General features: G+C 44.9%; 1 protein-coding gene across 1 annotated transcript in view; it reads left to right on the forward strand.

Moving 5' to 3' along the window:
* Positions 1-89: 89 nt before the first annotated feature.
* The window catches only part of SPRED2 (sprouty related EVH1 domain containing 2), a 112,202-nt gene continuing 93,092 nt past the window's right edge, over positions 90-19,199 (forward strand). The window contains exon 1 of the mRNA XM_032873767.1: positions 90-724. Within this exon, the coding sequence (XP_032729658.1) occupies positions 699-724 (26 nt within the window). The 5' untranslated portion in view covers positions 90-698. The remainder of the gene's footprint in view (positions 725-19,199) is intronic.

Consider the following 19,199-nt stretch of genomic DNA (forward strand, 5'->3'; position numbering starts at 1 on the left):
CCCCCCCCCCCCCCCCTCCCTTTTTTTTTTTTTTTTTTTTTTTTTTCCTTTCGGTCGCTAGTAGGAAGCTTTTTGCACTCCACCACCTCTGGCCGCTGGGAAGACGTCATCGCTTCCGCCCTACTTCCTCCTCCTGTTGGCGGCGGTGAGAATCCAATATGGAGTAAATCGGTGGAGTCGAGAGATGGGGCTCGGACGGGGCGCCCTGCACCGCCTCCCAGGCGCACCTCCCCCGGCCGCCGACCGCTCCCCGGAACCCTGATTGGCCCGGCCCCCGGGGGCGACCCCGGACCGAGCCCCCACCCGCAGCTGGCCCTTCTCTCCTCCTCCTCTCAGCAGTCTCAGCCGCTCCACGGCGCGCTTGTTTTTCTCCTCCTCTCCCCCACCGCCGTCCCCTGCCCAAATCTCTCCCTCTCTGCTCGCTGCCGAGCCCCCGGAGCCCCTCCTGCGGAGCCCCGGGCGCTGCTGCGCTCACTCCTCCCGCAGCTTGCCTTTGCACCCCTTCCCCAAACCTCACCCGCGCTCCTATCGCCCTGCTTCCCCTTCTCCCTTCTGCGGCGCCCCTTCATCTCTCGCCGCTCCCCCTCCCCAACCAAATCGGGCGATCTCCGGAGATGTGAAGAAGGGGGGTGAGTGGACAGGAAGATGAAGGGAGCAAAGCTGCCCGCCGCGGGACAGGCGTCTAGGTGAACAGGAAAATGACCGAAGAAACACACCCGGACGAGTAAGTTTGGCCGCGGGGTGGGACGAGGGTGCCCCGCGGGGGTAGCGAGGCAGCCGGGGCTGAGGACGCAGGCAGGGACGCTGCTTGGTTGAACTTGGCGTGGGGTGCAGCTACTAGCCGGCCTGTGGGCTTTGGGCTGCGAGATTTCCCCCCGCGTTGTTGAAGTGAGGAGGGGGCAAAGACTGCTTAGGGCCGGCGGGGGCGCGCCTTGAGTCGGCGGGCTGGTGGCCGTGGCGGGGGCCAAGGGCGCGCGGGTGACCTCGGGGCGGTCCCCGCTCCCTCTCCGGGGACTCAAACACCCCCTCCCCCCCGAAATCTTCTGTGGCCGGAGCGAAAGACCTGACACCCCCGCTACGGCTTCCTGGGGTCGGTGGGTTTTCATGTAGTGACTTTGTGACTCCTGCCCCGCCGCTCGCCCCCCGGTCCCTTAGGGAGCCCACTGGGGCCCAGGCTCCGCCATTTCGTTTTCTTGAATCGCTCTCATTTGCATACCACATTTTCATTCATAAAAAACACGGCGGAGCCAGGGGAGGACTGGGCGCGGGCTGCGCTGGGGTCTGCGTGAGCAGGGATCCTCAGGCAGGTCGCCGTGCAGGAGCCGCCGGAGGGGTCCCGCGGCGCGTGTGATCGTGTGTGCACGCGCTTTTGGGCTTGGGATAGGCGCCCCGCGGGATCGGGGCCGCTCGGGGGCGGATCCGAGTCGTGTGCTGCGGGGGCGGGCGGGAGCGTGCGGGGCAATGTGCTGCGGGCCAGTGTGTGTATGTGAGTGTGTGTGTGTAAATGTATGTATCTGTGTGCGAGTGTGTGCGCGCATGCACAGGCGTGCGTGCCCGCCCCGCGGGCCCGAGGGTAACAATGCTCGGGGCGCTCCGCTGGAGGGGCTCCGGGGTGACCCGCCGCCCTCCCGGGCATCCGGACCGTTTCCCAGCCCGGGGCCAAGATGAGGCTCCGTCCAGCCTCGCAGTCGTGGAATCGGGTTTGGCTTTCTCCCACCCCCGCCCGAGGCGTTTCCAATTGGGGGAGCAGCGGAGGCAGGGCTCCTGGGCCCCGCGCCTGAGGTCGTCGGCTTTGGCTCCGAGTGGTCACCACACGGCGGCCCACGCCGCTGCTCAGTGGCTGTGCCCGCCACCAGCCACTTTTTTTTTTCTTTTTTTTTTCTTTCTTTCTTTCTTTTTTTTTTTTTTTTTTTTTTTTTTTTTTTTTTGTGAATAAGAAGCTCTCCTTTATTGTCACATGATATCCCTCCCTCCTCCCCTGCACATTCATAAATCCGGAGCCTGCCTCGGCTCCTTTCATTCAGAGCTGCCATTAGCTAAGGTAGCAGTGGCGCTGGCTTGGACGCAAAAGAGCCGGTTGGTAGCCACTGGGACACACCCTGGGGAGAGGCCCAGAGAGTGGGTTTGTGGAGTCGTGGGAGCTGCGTGTATCTGCTCGAGAGGCCCGGGGTCTTTTGCCCCTGCGAGCATTGACAGTCAATGCAGAGAGGGGAAGTGACTCAGGGCTGGTTGACAGGGAGGGCTTTTCTTGCAGCAGGTGACAGAATGCTGTGCTCTACTCTTAAGAGTACTACTTCACTTTTTTTTTTTTTTTTTAAATGCCCCTTTATCCTTTGGCATCTGCTGTTGCCAGGCTGGGCGCGAGAAGGTGTTGAGAGGGGTGGTGTATGGGAAAGAGAATTTCCTTCCTTTGGGGATCTTTGACTGCAGTAACCCCTCGTCTGCCAGACACCCGCACCTGGAGAGCATCCTGCCTCGTGTGCCGGTTGCTGCAGTCCCACCACCTGTGCTGGTCTTTTCAAACACTTTGCTTTGCTTTCAGGAAAGGGTAAAATGAAGAAAAAAAAAAAAAAAAGTTGCTCTTGTGGGGAAGAAATATGCTGGTGGGCCTTGCTCCCATACCAACTTGACTAATAGACAAGTGTTTTTATAGGTCTTCCTCTGTTCTGGCACACAGAGATAGTAGTAGCGGGAGGGACAGTTGCCTTGCTCTGATCTTCAGGATTCTTGTTGCAGATTGGTTCCATTCGCCCTGCCTTGGGTTCCTTGGCTCCATCCCTTGGGAGTACTGGCCTAGCCTCTCCCTTTTCACCATAGCATGTCAGCTTTGCACCTACCCCATCTGATAGCCAAAGCAAAGGGATTTGGGGTGGGTTCACCAGCAAGAAATGACTATGTCTCATTTCATGCTTTCAGAGCAACTCAGCATGGAACTGGCTGCCTCCACTGCTGTCAGAAGCCCAGTTGAGACAATGGGTATTTGAGGACAGGTTCTGGTTTCAGTTAGAGAATCAGAAAGCCGTGGCGCCTTAGCCCAGTGCAGAAATGGCCTTCCTGGGATTACTTTTAATGTAATGACCTTGGCATGAGACATGAAACGTAAGCCCCTAAGAACACAGGCTGTAGGGGCTGTAAACTGCCATTTGTGGACACTGTTCATTGTATTGTTCAGGTTCTTACGTAATGACCCATCTGAAAAATTCCTTTTAAATGTTAGTGCCTGGAAGAAGGTTTCTCTCTGGGTTGCAGGACTTGATGTGATTGCCTTTTTGTTGTTGGGTTTTTTTGCAACCACTGTCTGAAAGCTCAGAGCTAAAATTATTGCTTGATTACAGTGGTCGTAGTTAGTCTAGCTTTTTGCTAGATTTATATACCTCTCTAGTATGAATTTTGATCTTTCATTTTCTTTTCTAATCGCTTTATGTTTGAGGTCCTACAGATACCTTTTGGAAGTAGACAAGGTGTATTACAATAAAGCAGTTTGGTGACCTCAAATGGGAGACCTATGGGAGAAATAGTTATGACTTAGGTAAAGTGGATTTTCTTTTTTGTTGTTTTTTTTTTTAAGATTTTATTTATTTGACAGAGATCATAAGTAGGCAGAGGCAGGCAGAGAGAGGAGGGAGCATGCTCTCTGCTGAGCAGAGAGCCCAATGGTGGTGCCCCTAAAATAGATTTTCTTCATAGTCCATATATATTTAAGGTTTTTATTAAATGGTACAGGTGTATAACAGCTATGTTTAGCGTCAGTACAGTAAGTCAGAATCTCGCAACTGTCAAAATTGTGCCTAATTTTAAAAAATAATAAGTGTTTTGTCTTCTCATACTCTTTTCTATGTCGATTTAAAACTTCTCGAGGCAGGGGCGCCTGGGTGGCTCAGTTGTTAAGCGTCTACCTTCAGCTCTGGTCATGATCCCAGTGTCCTGGGATTGAGCCCCACATCGGGCTCCCTGCTTAGCAGGAAACCTGCTTCTCCCTCTCCCCCTGCTTGTGTTCCCTCTCTCACTGTGTCTCTTTCTGTCAAATAAATAAATAAAATCTTTAAAAAAAGAAAAAATATTCTGACCTTTCTCCTCTGATCCCATTCCAGCTACAAATGCATGTTAAGATTTACATTTCTACAGATTTTAAAAAATAATTTAGAAGTAAAAAGCATCAACAAACTGTTGAAAAGAATCTTTTGTCCAAGAGAGTGGAAAAAAATTTTTTTGATCATGTGCATTTTGTGTGTATCTTGAAAGCATTTGATTATGGTCTTGAATGATTTGGAAATTTGTTGACAAAATGAAGAAACCCTTCTCAAGTGAACTTAACGCAGAAGACATCGGCCTACCATGTAGCTATTCTGTCCCTCTCATAAATGCTTCTCTGCAGGACACATCTTGCTGAGAATGGACTTTTAGTCGTGTTTTTAGTCATGTTTTTCCTAATGTTGAAAGGTCTTCCATTTAAAAAAAAAAAAAAAAAAACAGATATTTTTGCCTAACCATTTCAAAGAAATGAGACATCAGAATGTCCTGTCTCTGAATACTTGAGCTTACTTTCCACAAGATGAGGATACTCTTCCAGGAAACCGCAATACCATCATCACACTTTACAAAATTAAGAATCATTCCCTTTTGTCTTTAACGTTCAGCGCAGTTGACTGAATATGTCTTTTACAACTGTCATTTCAGCCAGGTGCCAATTAATGATCCTGAGTTAAAGCCATTTAACTTATACTTACAGCTCAAGGCTCAGCCATTTGCTCACTTTCTGATCTAAGGCAAGTTACTTATCTTTCACCTTGGCTTTTTTTTTTTTTTAAAGATTTTATTTATTTATTTGACAGAAAGAGATCACAAGTAGGCAGAGAGAGAGAACAGAAGGGAAGCAGGCTCCCTGCTGAGCAGAGAGCTGGATACGGGGCTTGATCTCAGGACCCTGAGATCATGACCTGAGCCGAAGGCAGAGGCTTTAACCAACACTGAGCCACCCAGGCGCTGCTTTCACCTTGGTTTTACCTGAGTGAATAAAATGGGAGTGAATGTTAGCAATTTCATGGAGTTGCTATGAAAATTAAAGGAGATATCCTATGTAAAGCTTACTGTCGAGCACCAAGTATCAATCAGGTGTCTCCTGTTGGCTCTTAGCAGGCCATTGGGATAGGTTTCTTATAGGCTCAGCTTGTTAATTTTCAAATAATCCTATGAAGGAGTTACCCCATTATTTTATTATTTTTTAAAGATTTTATGTATTTATTTAGAGAGAGAGCATGTGCACACAAGAGCGGTGGTGGGGAGGGGCTGAGAGAGAGTCTCAGGCAGACTCCCCACTGAGCGCAGAGCCCAAAGCGATGTGGGGCTGGATCCCACCACCCTCAGAACAGCCGTGAGATCATGACCTGAGTTGAAATCAAGAGTCAGAGGCTTAACCAACTGAGCCACCCAGGTGCCCTGGAGTTACTCCATTTAACTGATGAGGAAGCTTAAGTTGCTTTGCCTAAGACAGCAAACATTTTTTTTTTATAGCACTTTAGTCATTTAGTCTTCTCAACAGTCCTATGAGATAGATGGGGTATTATTACCTCCATTTATAGATGGGGAAACTGAGCCCCAGAGAAGATGAGTAACTTGTCCAAGATCGTATCATTAGTAAATGAAGGAGTTAGGATTTGACTCCAGCAGCCTGGCTCAGAAAGGACTTGTTTTGTTTTGTTTTTAATATTTTATTTATTTATTTGACAGAGAGAGACACACGGCGAGAGAGGGAACACAAGCAAGGGGAGTGGGAGAGGGTAGAAGCCAGCTTCCCGCCGAGCAGGGAGCCTGATGTTGGGCTCCAATCCCAGGACTCTGGGATCATGAACTGAGCAGAAGGCAGCAGCTTAATGACTGAACCAACCTGGCAGCCCAGAAAGGACTGTCTTTAACCACTGTGAGGTACCTTCTCAGAGGAGGACAGGTGGGCCAGCCTTAGTCATTCTGACTTCTGAGCTCACACTGTTTCTGTTAGTCATGCTGTCCTTGATTCTTCTGAATTGGTGAGTCTATCATTGCCATAATTTTTTCTACTTCCTTTATCTTCCCTGAAATTGCCATGAGGCACGTACTGAATTAAAGTGAATTTAAATAAACCTGGACTTGAGAATTCTATGATACACCATAAGATAATAGGAGTGTGAATCCAGAGTTGGTTATTGCTGGATGTCAGCTGTATGTTCGTTGAAATAACAGTTGTAGAAATTAGACCTGGTACAATAAATATTGATCCAGTTTCTTTGCATTAGCCTTAAAAAAAGGGGGTGTTTCTACTCCACATGAATAGAGTCCTTAAATGTTGAAAACATGGAGTTGGCTCTCCAGAATTGGAATCTTGGTCCATTCATCAGAAGATCTTGAAAGCAAGACAAAACAAAACACTTGGAAAGACCTTAACAAAATTGTAAGCCAGGACCTGTGCGATTGTATAAAGTTAAGGGCTTACTGCAAGGCCCTTCATCTTTCTAGATGGTGAACTTGTACTTCTCTCCATCTGCTAGGCTTGTTTCCACGAGGATTTAGTGAGTGCTCCCTCCTTTCTAGCTATGGCTGATCCCCTCTGCTTTCCACTTCCTTTAACCAGATAAAATACATAAAAGTGAATCAGTACAAATACCAAAACTATTCTGCCTCAACAGTCTGCTTACTCAGGCTCTGTATTCTGGAGTTTTCTTCCTTCCCTTCTGCAAGGGAATTTCTGCTCATTCCCCCTCCCACCAGTTCTGCAGCCATTACTTTGATGAGGTCCTCCCATTCTTTCTTTTCCGTCCCCTCTTCACATCAAAACTGAGGACCCTTTATAGTGTTTTTTCCTCATGCTGTATGGCAGTTCTCACCATTTAGAGTTGGACCTGTACCCGACTAGATTCTTACCAGAATATGAGCTTCTTGGATTCAGTATTACCTCTTAACTGCTTAATTTTCTAGTTGTTGGCCCAATACTGTTGGGCACATTATGGTTGCTTAATAAATGTCTGTTGAATTAAAAAATGGATTTAATTATTTTAGGATGCTTTGTCTCTACCAACAAATGCAATAATTGTAATTGTATTTGGTTAACTCACAGTGTGGATAAACCCCCTCTGAGAAACTGCCTTCACAAGAAGCCCTTGGCACGTTTTGTGGAACTTGGGTGCCGAACGATCTGGTGGTGGTGGTCTGTGATTGATAGCTCAAAACCATTGTGGTTCCAGTCAGTGTTGTAGGGGTTGGGAAGTGGAAGATCTTGAGTGCTGTATAAGCCAGGGGCTATGTTTCTGCCTCTGCAGGAGAATCTCCACAGAAATCACAATATTAACAACTTGTAGTAGCCACAGGCTTCTCGTGGAGACTCGGCACTCAAAGTCAGAGACAGCCGTGCTCATGAACACCAGTATTGGCACAGTTCCTATATTCCCCAGGCTGAACGCAAATACACAATCTGACAGCAAAACTCTCAGAAACTGAACATGATGATAATAGAGGCAGAGCCCCAAGTTTTGGGGTATGGTTTTTTTTGGCGTGTTTTGTTGTGTAAATTGGGCTGGTTTTGTTTGTTTGTTTGTTTGTTTGTTTGAGACCTAGTCATATTGATGAACTCTTGTAAATGCTTCCCTTTAAGCAGTATGTAAGGCCAGAACATTGATGATTTTTTAAAGCATGTTCAGGGGCATGTAGTCAGTCACTGGAGTAGAAGGACTATTTTGCACTGGTGCACACAGTGCACTGTGGAGCAAAAAGCATTTTCTGTGCACTGGCCCTGGGTGGGCGTGATGCGTTGCTCCTGCAGCTTGGTATGTGTCTCATGTCATAGAAAGGAAGTCAGGCCAGGATTTTAATAAAATACTTGCTAGGAACTGGCAATTGGAGGGATTAGAATAAGGGCAGCTTCTGAAATGTATGGCTTTGGCTCCTCTGTGTACTGATAGAATGATTTTTCAGATCTGGTTGTTTTCATTCTTAGATATATTCCCTGTTGGCCATTCCTAAGTGCTTAAACTTAATTATCAGGTTAAGTTTTTAATTGTCTTTCCTAGTTCATCTGGTAATGGTATCTTTGTCTCTTCGTTTTCATTACTTACTCCTCTTCTTTTCCTCCTTGGGTTGCTTTGGCCGTGGCATCCAGTATTGATTTTTCAGATACTACTTAGTTTTGCATCCCACCCCGAGAATGCACGGAGAAGGCTAGCTCTGTCTGCCCTGCTGGTGTTGGGAATAATCACTTATGAAGCCTTATACCCATAGTCTTGCAGCATGCTGAGCGCATAGTAGGCTGTCTGCAAACGTTTATTGATTGATTAAAGCAAATATTTGTTAATTGAAAAGTAATTATACCTTGTATCAAAATATAACCTATTATTCTTAGTGTACCTACATTCCGAAACATTTTGAGTTTACCTTTTCAAAACATCCAGGCGGGACAGGCTGCCGTGATGATAGTGGAGGAAATGGGGGTTTTGGGGTCATACTGTGTTCTGTCTTCTGCTGATTAAGGGCCCCTGGCAGGTGTTTTAAGCCAGGAGTCCTCGGTTAATATAAATGAAGGTCACTCTGTCTAATTCATAGGCTGTTAAAAAGTGGAAATGAAATCTTGAAGGTAAAGCATTTCAGCACAGTGCCTGATAAATTGGGAATTCAGTGGGACTCACCCACCTCCAGTGTCTCATATCATGTAGCACAGTATGATTTATTTTCAGAATCTACAAGGTGGAGGATATCCATTTGCAATATTCTACCTTCAGAGCACCTTTTTTTTTTTAAGGTTTTATTTATTTATTCAACACAGAGAAAGAGATTGCAAGTAGGCAGAGAGGCATGTGGGGCGGGGGTGGGGTGGGGGGGGAAGCAGGCTCCCTGCTGTGCAGAGAGCCCGATGTGGGGCTCTATGTGGGGCTCGATCCCAGGACCCTGAGATCATGACCTGAGCCTAAGGCAGAGGCTTAACCCACTGAGCCACCGAGGTGCCCAGAGCACCTTTTGAGTCAAGGAACAAGATTCTCACTTTATACCTGTGAGAGTTGAAGTGACCTGCTCCAGGGGGTTATTAGGAGAATTAGAGCCTCGAAGTCACATTCTGCTCTCTGTTCAGCTTTCTGGTGCTATGCTGGTAGGACCTAGAGAAACTCATTAGTTTTGGTGCTGTCATATCAGTAATGCCCAGCTGACTGCTGGCACTTTTACTCAGTGATCCTGGTTGGCTGTCTTTTTAAGATTTCCTGTCTTACAGAAGCTGGCCTCCTCTGTTACTGTCAGTGTACTTACCTGTACATCCCTGGCCTTGTACTACAAGGATGTAGTAACATCCCTGGCCTTCTTGCCATTCCTGCCAGAGGTCTAGAAATCCTATCACCAGTGCCCTTCAGATTGTTTCTCAGAGTCAGTAGGCTTGGTCTGGGTGGGGTAGGTATGGGGGAAGGTTGGCTGAAGATTCCCTTAGGAGTTGAGTTGGCTTATGACTTGTTTTTTCTATTTGTATGCCGTGTTGGTGTTTGTTTTATATTTTCGGCCAAGAAATAAAGTAAATGTTAGATTAGAGGTTTAATGTAATCACCAGCATCCCAGTAATTTTATTCATTTTTACAGGTCTTTTAAAGTTGCAAAGTGTGAATATAGTCTTAATGTAGTCATTTCATCTTTTTCCTTCATTTAATAGGTTAGATCAAATCTATGATTTTTCTCAGATTCAGTATTCCAAAACAGGTCTGCTCTGCCAGGGGAGCATGTACTGGCTCAGTATTCCTTCTGGGCCTGATGGCCTAATGGTTGCCTTTTCATTAATCTGTATATAAACAGGTTTCATATCCAGAGTCTAATGTTTGTAAACTAGCTTTGAGGCCCTTTCCCTCCATTCTAGATGTCTTTTATACTAAGGAAAATCAGGGGGTACTAGATTCCAGAGGTCCATTCAGAGTGTGGTAGACTTTAAATCTAAATTACTTGACTTTGTTTATTTTTTTTAAAAAGATTTTATTTATTCATTTGACAGAGAGAGAAAACAAGTAGGCAGAGAGAGGAGGAAACAGGCTCCCTGCTGAGCAGAGAGCCCAGTGCGGGGCCGATCCCAGGACCCTGGGATCATGACCTGAGCTGAAGGCAGAGGCTTTAACCCACTGAGCCACCCAGGCACCCGTCTTTAGAAGATACTTGGACCCCAGGGGCATCTGGATGACTCAGTCGGTTAAGCGTCTGCCTTCAGCTCATGATCTCAGGGCCCTGAGATTGAGCTCTGCGTCAGATTCCCCGCTTAGAAGTCTGCTTGTCCCTTTCCCTCTGCCCCTCCCCGCTACTCATTCTCTCTCTCTCTCCTTTCTCTCATAAAATCTTTAAAAAAAAAAAAGATACTTGGACCCTAATTGCAAAGCTATGTGTTAATTATTTTATTGGGTAAGTAAATAACCAGGGTGGTGAGGCTTGAGCCAAGGGAGTGACTAGCTGGTGAGTGCCATTCACTTACTGTATCTAGTGCACCAGACACCGAGATGGGATGGGACCGGAACTGTGACTCAGAAGGAGGCTCTGGCCTTAGGGAGCTTGTGTTCTAGGGTGCTAGGCACTTTCATATGCCTTAGGGGTATGAAGACAGCATCATCTTGATGACTGACTCTCAGAATTGTTTTTCCTTTCTTCCCTTGCTTCTGCAGGGCTCCCCCTAGAACTGCAGGCATCGGGATTCCCAAATTGAGGGTGGGGGGCAGTCTTCATCCAGAGCATGGAAGGTACTATATGCCCTTCCCAGAATCCCCCAACAAGCTCTTCAAGTTATTTTTGGGGTCTGTGTATTGTATGTACATGCACTCGTGCCCTCAAACATGGATGGAATATGTCTGACAGCCAGGAGAAGATGCAGAGAGGTTAAGTATCTTGTCTGAGGTCACAGAGCAGAATTTGTTATTTTTAATCCAGGTCTTTTAACTTCAGGCCTCATGATTATAGAATATTACATGTCATAACTTTGTAGAGCTTTAGTTTTCTTATATAAGAAATTTTTTTTTTTTAATTTTTTTTTTTTTTTTAACCTCCGAGCTTCTCGCTCTGACTCCAATAGGGTGAGCACGTCGCCCTCGCGCACCGGGCCTTAGAGTAGTTTGATAAGAAAAATTTTTTTTTTTTTTTTGGTTTTCTTATATAAAAAATTGTGTTGTGTGTACAGCTTGATTTATATTACTGTAGAGCAAATGAAGTTAGAACTCACTTTGAATCCTGAAACTGCCTCAAGAGCTGTGAGGTGACATTTCTTTCTTGCATCCCTTTTCAGCACTGGAAAGCAGTGCCCCCAGAGGTGACCTTTTCTGTACTGATACAAAGAGCAACTTTACGGGTACCTGGATGGCCCCATTGGTTGGGCGTCTCTCTGCCTTTGGCTTAGGTGGTGATCCCGGGATTCTGGGATAAAGCCCCATGTCAGGCTCCTTGCTCAGTGGGGAGTCTGCTTCTCCTTCCCACTCCCCCTGCTCACTCGCTCTCTCTCTCACTCACTCTTTCTCAAATAAATAAAATCTTTCAAAGAAAAAAAAGAGCGACTTTACAGATACCTCTTTGGGAAAAAGAACTAGCCACCTTATCCTTGAAAGTCTAGATGAGAATGGATAACAGTGCACACTATTCTGGACCTGTGTTTTAGCCTAGCTATTTTGGGAGGAGGATCAAACTTAAACTTGTATTGTGAGTCTTGCAAAGTGAGGATTCTGGTTTAGAAAAGGCTCAGATTTTGTATTTTCTTTTCAAGATTTTATTTATTTATTTGACAGAGATCACAAGTAGACAGAGAGGCAGGCGGTGGGGTGAGGGGAAGCAAGCTCCCTGCTGAGCAGACAGCCCGATGTGGGGCTCGATCCCAGGACCCTGAGATCATGACCTGAGTCGAAGGCAGAGGCTTTAACCCACTTAGCCATCCAGGCACCCCATAGATTTTGCATTTTTAAAGAGGATTTATTTATTTATTCGAGAGGGAAAGAGAGACAGATGGACAACAGAAACGGGAGGGGCAGAGGGAGAGGGAGAAACAAATCTCAGGTGGACTCTGTAGTGAGCATGGAGCCCAACTCGGGGCTCAATCCCAGGACCCTGAGATCATGACCTGAGCTGAAACCAAGTGTTGGATGCTTAACCCACTGCGCCTCCCAAGTGCCCTTCAGATTCTCCATTTTTTAATAAACTTCTAGGTGCTGCTGGTGCTGCTGGTCCGTGGATGACAGTTCATGAGTTGTCAGGGCATATCCAGTAGTGATGGTAGTAAGCTCACAGCGGCCAGGTTTGTGTCTTCAAAGTTGACTTCACATACGTGGTGTTTGGAATCTGTTGAAGAAGGTGGTGCTTCCACATGGAGACATACTATTATCAAGCAGCCGCTTCTCCATCCCTGGCAGGGTTTCCAAGTTTGAGATGGAGCTTGGCTTTAGATGGGAATATGCTGGAAGAATTTTTTCTTAGGGCTTAAAAATCGTTCTTGGTGAATGCCAGGGGGCCCAAGAAATCCACCATTTAAAAAGAAATACGAAGTCCCAGCACTTTGTATGTAAGGTCTATGGTCAGCTGGCATTCTGCACCTTCCAGACAAATCCGTCTTGTATGGAAAGCCTGCCGCCTCGGGAAGCAGGCACGCACAGCCCTAGAAGAAATCACAGGAAGTAATTAAACAGAGAAGGTCAGAGAAAGAGGAAGTGGTTGTGTTGTTTCTGATGCGAATAGCATTGTTGTTCCTCGGGATCCCGATGATGGTGTTTAAGTCTTCTGGAATGCACTGCTTGGGGATTTGATTGTATTTAAATTGCAGCCCTTTCAGTTTATTCTTTTAGACAGCAATCTAGTTAGGAAATGAATTGCTTTTAGGTCTTATCAGGAATACCCACGTGCCTGAGCAGAAGTTTTAAGCAAGAAGTTGCTTATAGCTTGGCAAATTGCACCTAAATGAAATGAATGTCAAGACTATTAGAAGTTAATTTTAGGTGTCTGGAGTTCTCCTTAATTCTCCTGATTAAACACTTTAACATAATAGTTTCCTTAATTGGAATAATGATGGAATATTAGCATGCATATTAAACCATTTACCCAAATTTGAATAGGGTTAAAATGCAAATTATCCATCACTTGTCAGTTGCTTACTCTTTAGAGATGATTCCTGGTGAGAGATGGGGAAAAGACTGGAATGTGAATTGGGATGGGGCTTTCCACTTGAGGCAGCATGGCTAGGAAAGCCAAGAATAGACCAGAGGACTGAAGTAAATGAGAGACCCTTTGTTCCCCCAAAACAGTGGTACTAAAAATACCCCAGTGCTTATGATAGTAAAACTGCAACATGGGGGCAGATGTGGTGGGAAATCTGAAATGAGCTGATGACCCTCTGGTTGTGTGTTCATTAGCCTGTCATATTTGTCTTTGACAGGAAGGTGATGAGAGACTAAAGACCCTCCACCCCTACCCCTAGATATCCCATCTGAAGTTTTGGTCTGATGCCACCACCTAGCACTTCCCAACCGAGTGTCTGAGAACCCATAAACACTCCCAGGTGTCTGTAAACCAAATACATAATGTCACCCATTTGTAGCTCTTACTCTGTTTCAATGTACATAGCTGCATTTACAGAATAATAACCATGACCTCATTAAAATACTACACAATTCACAGTGGATGTTTGTCGTATATTTTTCTTAACTTACGGTTAATAACAAATACAACTGTAATCCCTGGGGAGGGGAGCTGGTATCCGAATTTTCTCCCTTTGAGTCTTTATACTTAGAAAATTGGGAATCCCTGTGGCCCTCATTCTGGTTGTAAGAAAGTAAGTGTGGTCCTTCTGTAGGGGACGCAGGCGCAAGAAGGTGTGTTCCTACTCCTGGGTGGATTGGTTAGGTCTGAGGAAAGTAGGGGCCAAGTGTAGTTGGAGGAGGAGGAGATGAAAGTGAGTCAGGACCTCTCCTCTAGAGACTTGGCATGATGTTTGGTCTTCTGATTAAAGCTGGGAGTGCTGGGGGCTTGAGTCTTCTCTGTCTTCAGTTCTTGCCCTTTTTAGCTCCCATGGTTAGAGCTGTCCAGTACCTGTGCTGTGCACTCTTGAGTGGATACCAAGCAGCACAGAAGATGGTCACCCTGTTAACATGTGTACAGAGCTCTGGAAGTCAGGAAATTTAGGTTCCCATTCCTTCTTCGCCACTACCCTGGTGTGCGGCCTAAGATGTCGAGCTTTTCTGGACTCTGCTTTCTCATCTCTAAAATTAAGCAGTTGAATAACATAATAATACTGAAGGACTCTTCTAGTTCCAGATATTGTAGGGAGAGTTAATGTTAAAAAATTGTTTTATTTATAAGCATGATATTCTTTTCTTTCTTTTTTTTGAAGCATAGTTGACACACAATGTCTCATTAGTTTCAGGTGTACAACATAGTAGTGATTCAGCAACTCCTTACCTTGTCTTGTCCTCACCGCAAGTGTAGCTACCATCTGTCACCACACAACACCATTACAATACCATTGTCTGTATTCCCCCTGTTGTGCCTTTCATCTCTGTGACTTACTCATTCTGTAACTGGAAGCCTGTATCGCCCACTCCCCTTCACCCTTTCGCCCATTCCCCCATACCACCTCCCTCTGGCAACCACCATTTTGTTCTCTGTGTTTACAGGTCTATTCTGCTTTGTTTTTTTAGGTTTCACATAAACGTGAAGTGATTTGCTAGTTGTCTTTCTCTTTCTGCCTTACTTCACTTAGCATAATCCTCTCTAGGTATGTCCATGTTGTTGCAAATGGCAAAATCTTCTTCCTTTTTATGGCTAATATTCCATGGTATATATGTGTGTGTGCCCCACATTCTTTATCCATTCATCTCTCCATGAACACTTGAATTGCTTCCATATCTTGGCTGTTGTAAATAATACTACAGTGAATATAGGAGTGTATGTATCTTTTTGAATTAGAGTTTTGTTTTCTTTGGGTAAATACCCAGTAGTGGAATTACTAGATTGTATGGCATTTCTGTTTTTAATTTTTGTGAGGAAACTCTATGCTTTTTTCTATATTGGTCCATCAATTTACATTCCCATCAACAGTGCATGAGTGTTCCCTTTTTTCCACATCCTCACCAGAACTTGTTATTTCTTGGTTTTTTGGGTTTTTTTTGGGGGGTGTGGGTTTTTTGGTTTTTTTTTTATACTTGCTATTTCGGGCAGGTGTAAGGTGATATCTTGATGTGGTTTTAACTTGCCTGATGATTAGTGATACTGAGCATCTTTTCATGTGTTGGTTGGCATAATATTCTTTTTTTTAAACAGAGAAAAATACAAAGTAGTAATTAAAATACTTCTTGCTGCCCCAGTCAGGAAAGAGTTCACTTTCAGCAGGGTGGGTCTTGAATCTTAAGGACTTAAATAAGGGTGATTGGTGGTATTTTTCGGGAGGCACAGATCAAGCCGTATGGGGGAGGCATCTCTTGTCCAAAGGTCTCTTCCACAGGTAGGAAACTCCTTGTCTAGGTTTATGTTGGGGGAGCTCAGAGAATAAGCCAGTGGAATTGGCTGAGACTAGCTTTGGGAGGCTATTGAGTGCCAGGCTAACAAAGCAGGTACTTGGACATTTGTTCTTTAGGTAGGACAGATCTGTTTAGGTTTTTGAAGAAAAGATGATGTGATATGTTGTTAAATTCCAATTAGTTGAACTAGTTAGAGGGTGCAGGCTAGGCTGGAGTCAAGAAGGCTGCTAATAATTGTTGCTCTGCCATACCTGGGCACGACTTTGCTCTCTAGCCTTAATTAAATGCAGTAGTCATTGCTGTAAGAAGTTCTGTTCCAGGGAGGGTGTCGTTATGCTTATTGGAAGATGGTCAAGTATGCTGTGAAATTCAGAACTTTACTTTGTAGATCAAACTTACAATTTGGGAATAACCCAAGTAAGGGGGGGGTGGTGATATGTTTTTAGTATTGTTACTTCTGCAGAAACACAGCACTGGTCTGTTGAAATTGCTTGTGAAGTGTTCAGGATACATTGCCCTTCCTCAGTAGAGTAAAATGGTTGCAATTAGATCATAAAATTATAGAACTGGGGAGGATCTTAGGAAAATACTATCTCAGCTCCCTTCTTTTACGTGTAAATTGCAATCTGGAGAGGTCAGATGCGTATACTGGGGTCACCATACTAGTCAGTGGTTTGGGATATGTCAGTGAGCAGATGTCATCTGGCCTTGGTTCCAGTCTTGTTTTGGGTACTATGTTAAACATTCATGACAATTGCTGTCCTCAAGTTGTGGAACCCCCAGGAGACAAGATAAGGATGGTGGAAACAGTCAATTTGGGTTCACGTGGCCCCTGTAGATGGTGAACCATCAACACTGAACAAATTGATAGCATTGGTCAGCTCCTGTGCAATCGGTTACAGTAATTGAGCTTGCCATACGCTGTCCCTGTGTGGCTCACCTGCAGATGGCAGGTAGGGTTCCTGAGGTCTGGCTTCCACGTGTTGTGTTTCAGGGACAGAAGGGTTGGGAGTAGAGACAGAGGAGGGCTTCTTTCAGCTTGCCATTCTGGGAGAGAGGAGATGAGCCCTCGGGTGAAAAATTGAAATACATGTGATGTTCCAGGGTTTTTGCACCTGGGTACCAGCAAAAAAGTTTTGAAACATTACCTCTCCTTGTTCTTCCTCCCCAGCTCCAGTGCCTTCTGTTCTCTCCATGTGTTTGCTTTTGATGTTAACTGCCAAGGCAGTGTGGTCATAGACAGCAGGAAGTAATATTTGATATGCAAGTCTCGTGGGGTGGGGGTAGGTGGATGCCAGGATGGGAAGGGTGGCGGTTTTGGCACATTAGTGTGAGAACACTGCACGATTCTAAGCCAGCAGGTGCTGTGGCCCCTAAGGAGGGAAGGGAAGAGTTGACCACCTGGTCATATAAGAGCATGTTTTTATGGTAGCTTTCTACTTCAAGTTTTTCTAGGGTCACTGCCCTATAGGCTGAAACCAGATAAAGGTGGGATTATCCTCTGTACCAAACACAGGTAGTGTTGTAGCCAAGGGCTTGTGGAAACTTAGGCTTGAGAAAGAATGAAAATAAGCTCCAAACCAAGCCACTATCCCCACAAACCAAAATTCCCACAAACAGGCTGGGCAGACATACACTACTTTGCTACAGTGAGATTTGATCCATTTCCCATTCCTGCTTTCAAACTACAGTCTTTAGTAAGGACTCCCCATGCGATAACAAGATTCCTACTGCTTGTGTAGGATAGGAAACTTTTATTTTTAAAACTTTTTTTCTCTTGGGCTTCTATCCATCCCTTCCTTTTGTTTCTTCTTGTTGATCTCCTTCAGCTGGGCATTCTTTCTGTCAGAAAGTGAAAGGGTCCCTTGTGAGCCTGAAGATCCTAGTTCAGTGCTTCTGAATTGTCCAAATGATTCGGATCATTTGGTTGTAAATGATGGATCCCCCTTCCATGTTCCTGTTATTCCACAATGAGCAGCACAGCAGTGACCTAGAGAATTAGGTAGGTGCAGTCCACCCATCACTCCTGGTGTACAACCTGAAACAGACCCCGCCCCCCGCCCTCCAATCTGTCCTAATAAGGACAGTTTATCAGTAGAACAGAGGCCCAGGGTTGGTTTGGGATGCTGTTTAGGATGCAGTGCCCTTCCTGCTTTACAGTCTTAACCTTTCTCATCCCTGGACAAATGGAATTAGAATTTCACCTCCATCTTGGTGTCCTTACTAAAGCAAATCCAGGAGATTCTAATGTGCCTCAGACTAATCAGGATTTGGAAGAGGGAAGTAGGGGATAGGCTGGGAAGCAGTCAAACCTAGAGGGTTGTAACCAACCAAGATGGTATTGACTAGGGAAAATTTACTCTGTTTAAAGATCCTGGGTGACAGACGTTAACTAGATTTATTGTGTGATGATCATTTCATAGTATCTACGAATACCGAATCATGCCATACACCTGAAACTAACATAATGGTATATGTCAGTTATATCTAAAAAATAATAATAAAGCCCCTCCTCCAACCTTCCCAATTTGTCACTACCATTAATTTATCCTACTCTGCCATTTTGGAGGGTATTCCAAAGGCAACACACCTCCATGTCTGAACGGGAATGTTCTGAGAAGTGTTCCTCCTTCTATTCCTGCCCTTCCTTCTTGGTTCCACCTCATTTATGTTGGATAACAAATAATTACTAAGGGAGGAAGATACCAAATTGTTGTTACATGTGAAGTAAGATCATAAGGGACAAAAAATAAATTCTAATTGTTGATCCAAGAGGTCTTTAATAAATTCTAAAGCATATGAAAAATCACCTACAGCTGCTGTAAATTATGACTTTTTAATTTTAAAAAGAGGTTTAGCTAAAACTTTGACAGCCCTATTAACTTGGTAATGTAACACAGTTGCTTTTAGGATACGTATTTAGCTATTTTAATAGTTAAAGTAGTAAATATAGGTTTTGTTTTGTTTTGTTTTCTTTAGTGGATGGAACCAGTTATTTTGCGGGAAACAAGAATATTTCTTGCATTTGATTTTTGACAAAGCTTTGCTAATGTGAGACCCGTATTTGCTCAAATCTAAAGGAAAACAGAGTTATAGAATCATATGCTTTTACCTAGAAATGAAAATACATTGACTTAGAACAGATGTCTCTAACAAAAACTGATGCCAGGTTTTAAGACTATAGCTTGTCACCCAGAACCAGAAGAAAATGGGACACAGTCTTGCACGACAATGTAAATGTACTCAGTGCCACTGAACCATACACTTAAAAATGGTTAGAATGATAAAATTTTATGTTATATATTTTTTCCACAATTTAAAAAAATCAAACCAAAAAAATGGGACTGAAGTCAACTAATGACTTAATAAGAACTCCAGAAAAATGGCAGCTTGAGCATGACTGTCTGGGACTCTCAATCTGCCAATTAGAATCCTCCTTTGTAGATTTCTCGTTTCCTGTCAATCCCTAGTCCCCTCCATCTCCTCTTCTGCTCCTCCCCTCAAAAAAGCTTCCTTCACAGAAGTTGAGGCAAGTGAATCTGAGATCACTCCAGTGGCGCTCAGTCTTGCGGCTTCTAAAGGTTCCTGCAGTTGACTTTGAGTTTGTGCATTTCTTTTTAGACTAGTGTCTTGACAAGGGGTTGGAACCTCTGAGAAAGGGCTTAAGGTCCAAACAGCTTTGCAGGAGCGCTACCACCACAGCTGGTCTTGATTTTTGGATGGTGGGGCAATGAGCCC

Source organism: Lontra canadensis, unplaced genomic scaffold (assembly GCF_010015895.1).
Source record: "Lontra canadensis isolate GAN:19392208 unplaced genomic scaffold, GSC_riverotter_1.0 scaffold50, whole genome shotgun sequence".
NCBI lineage: Eukaryota > Metazoa > Chordata > Mammalia > Carnivora > Mustelidae > Lontra > Lontra canadensis.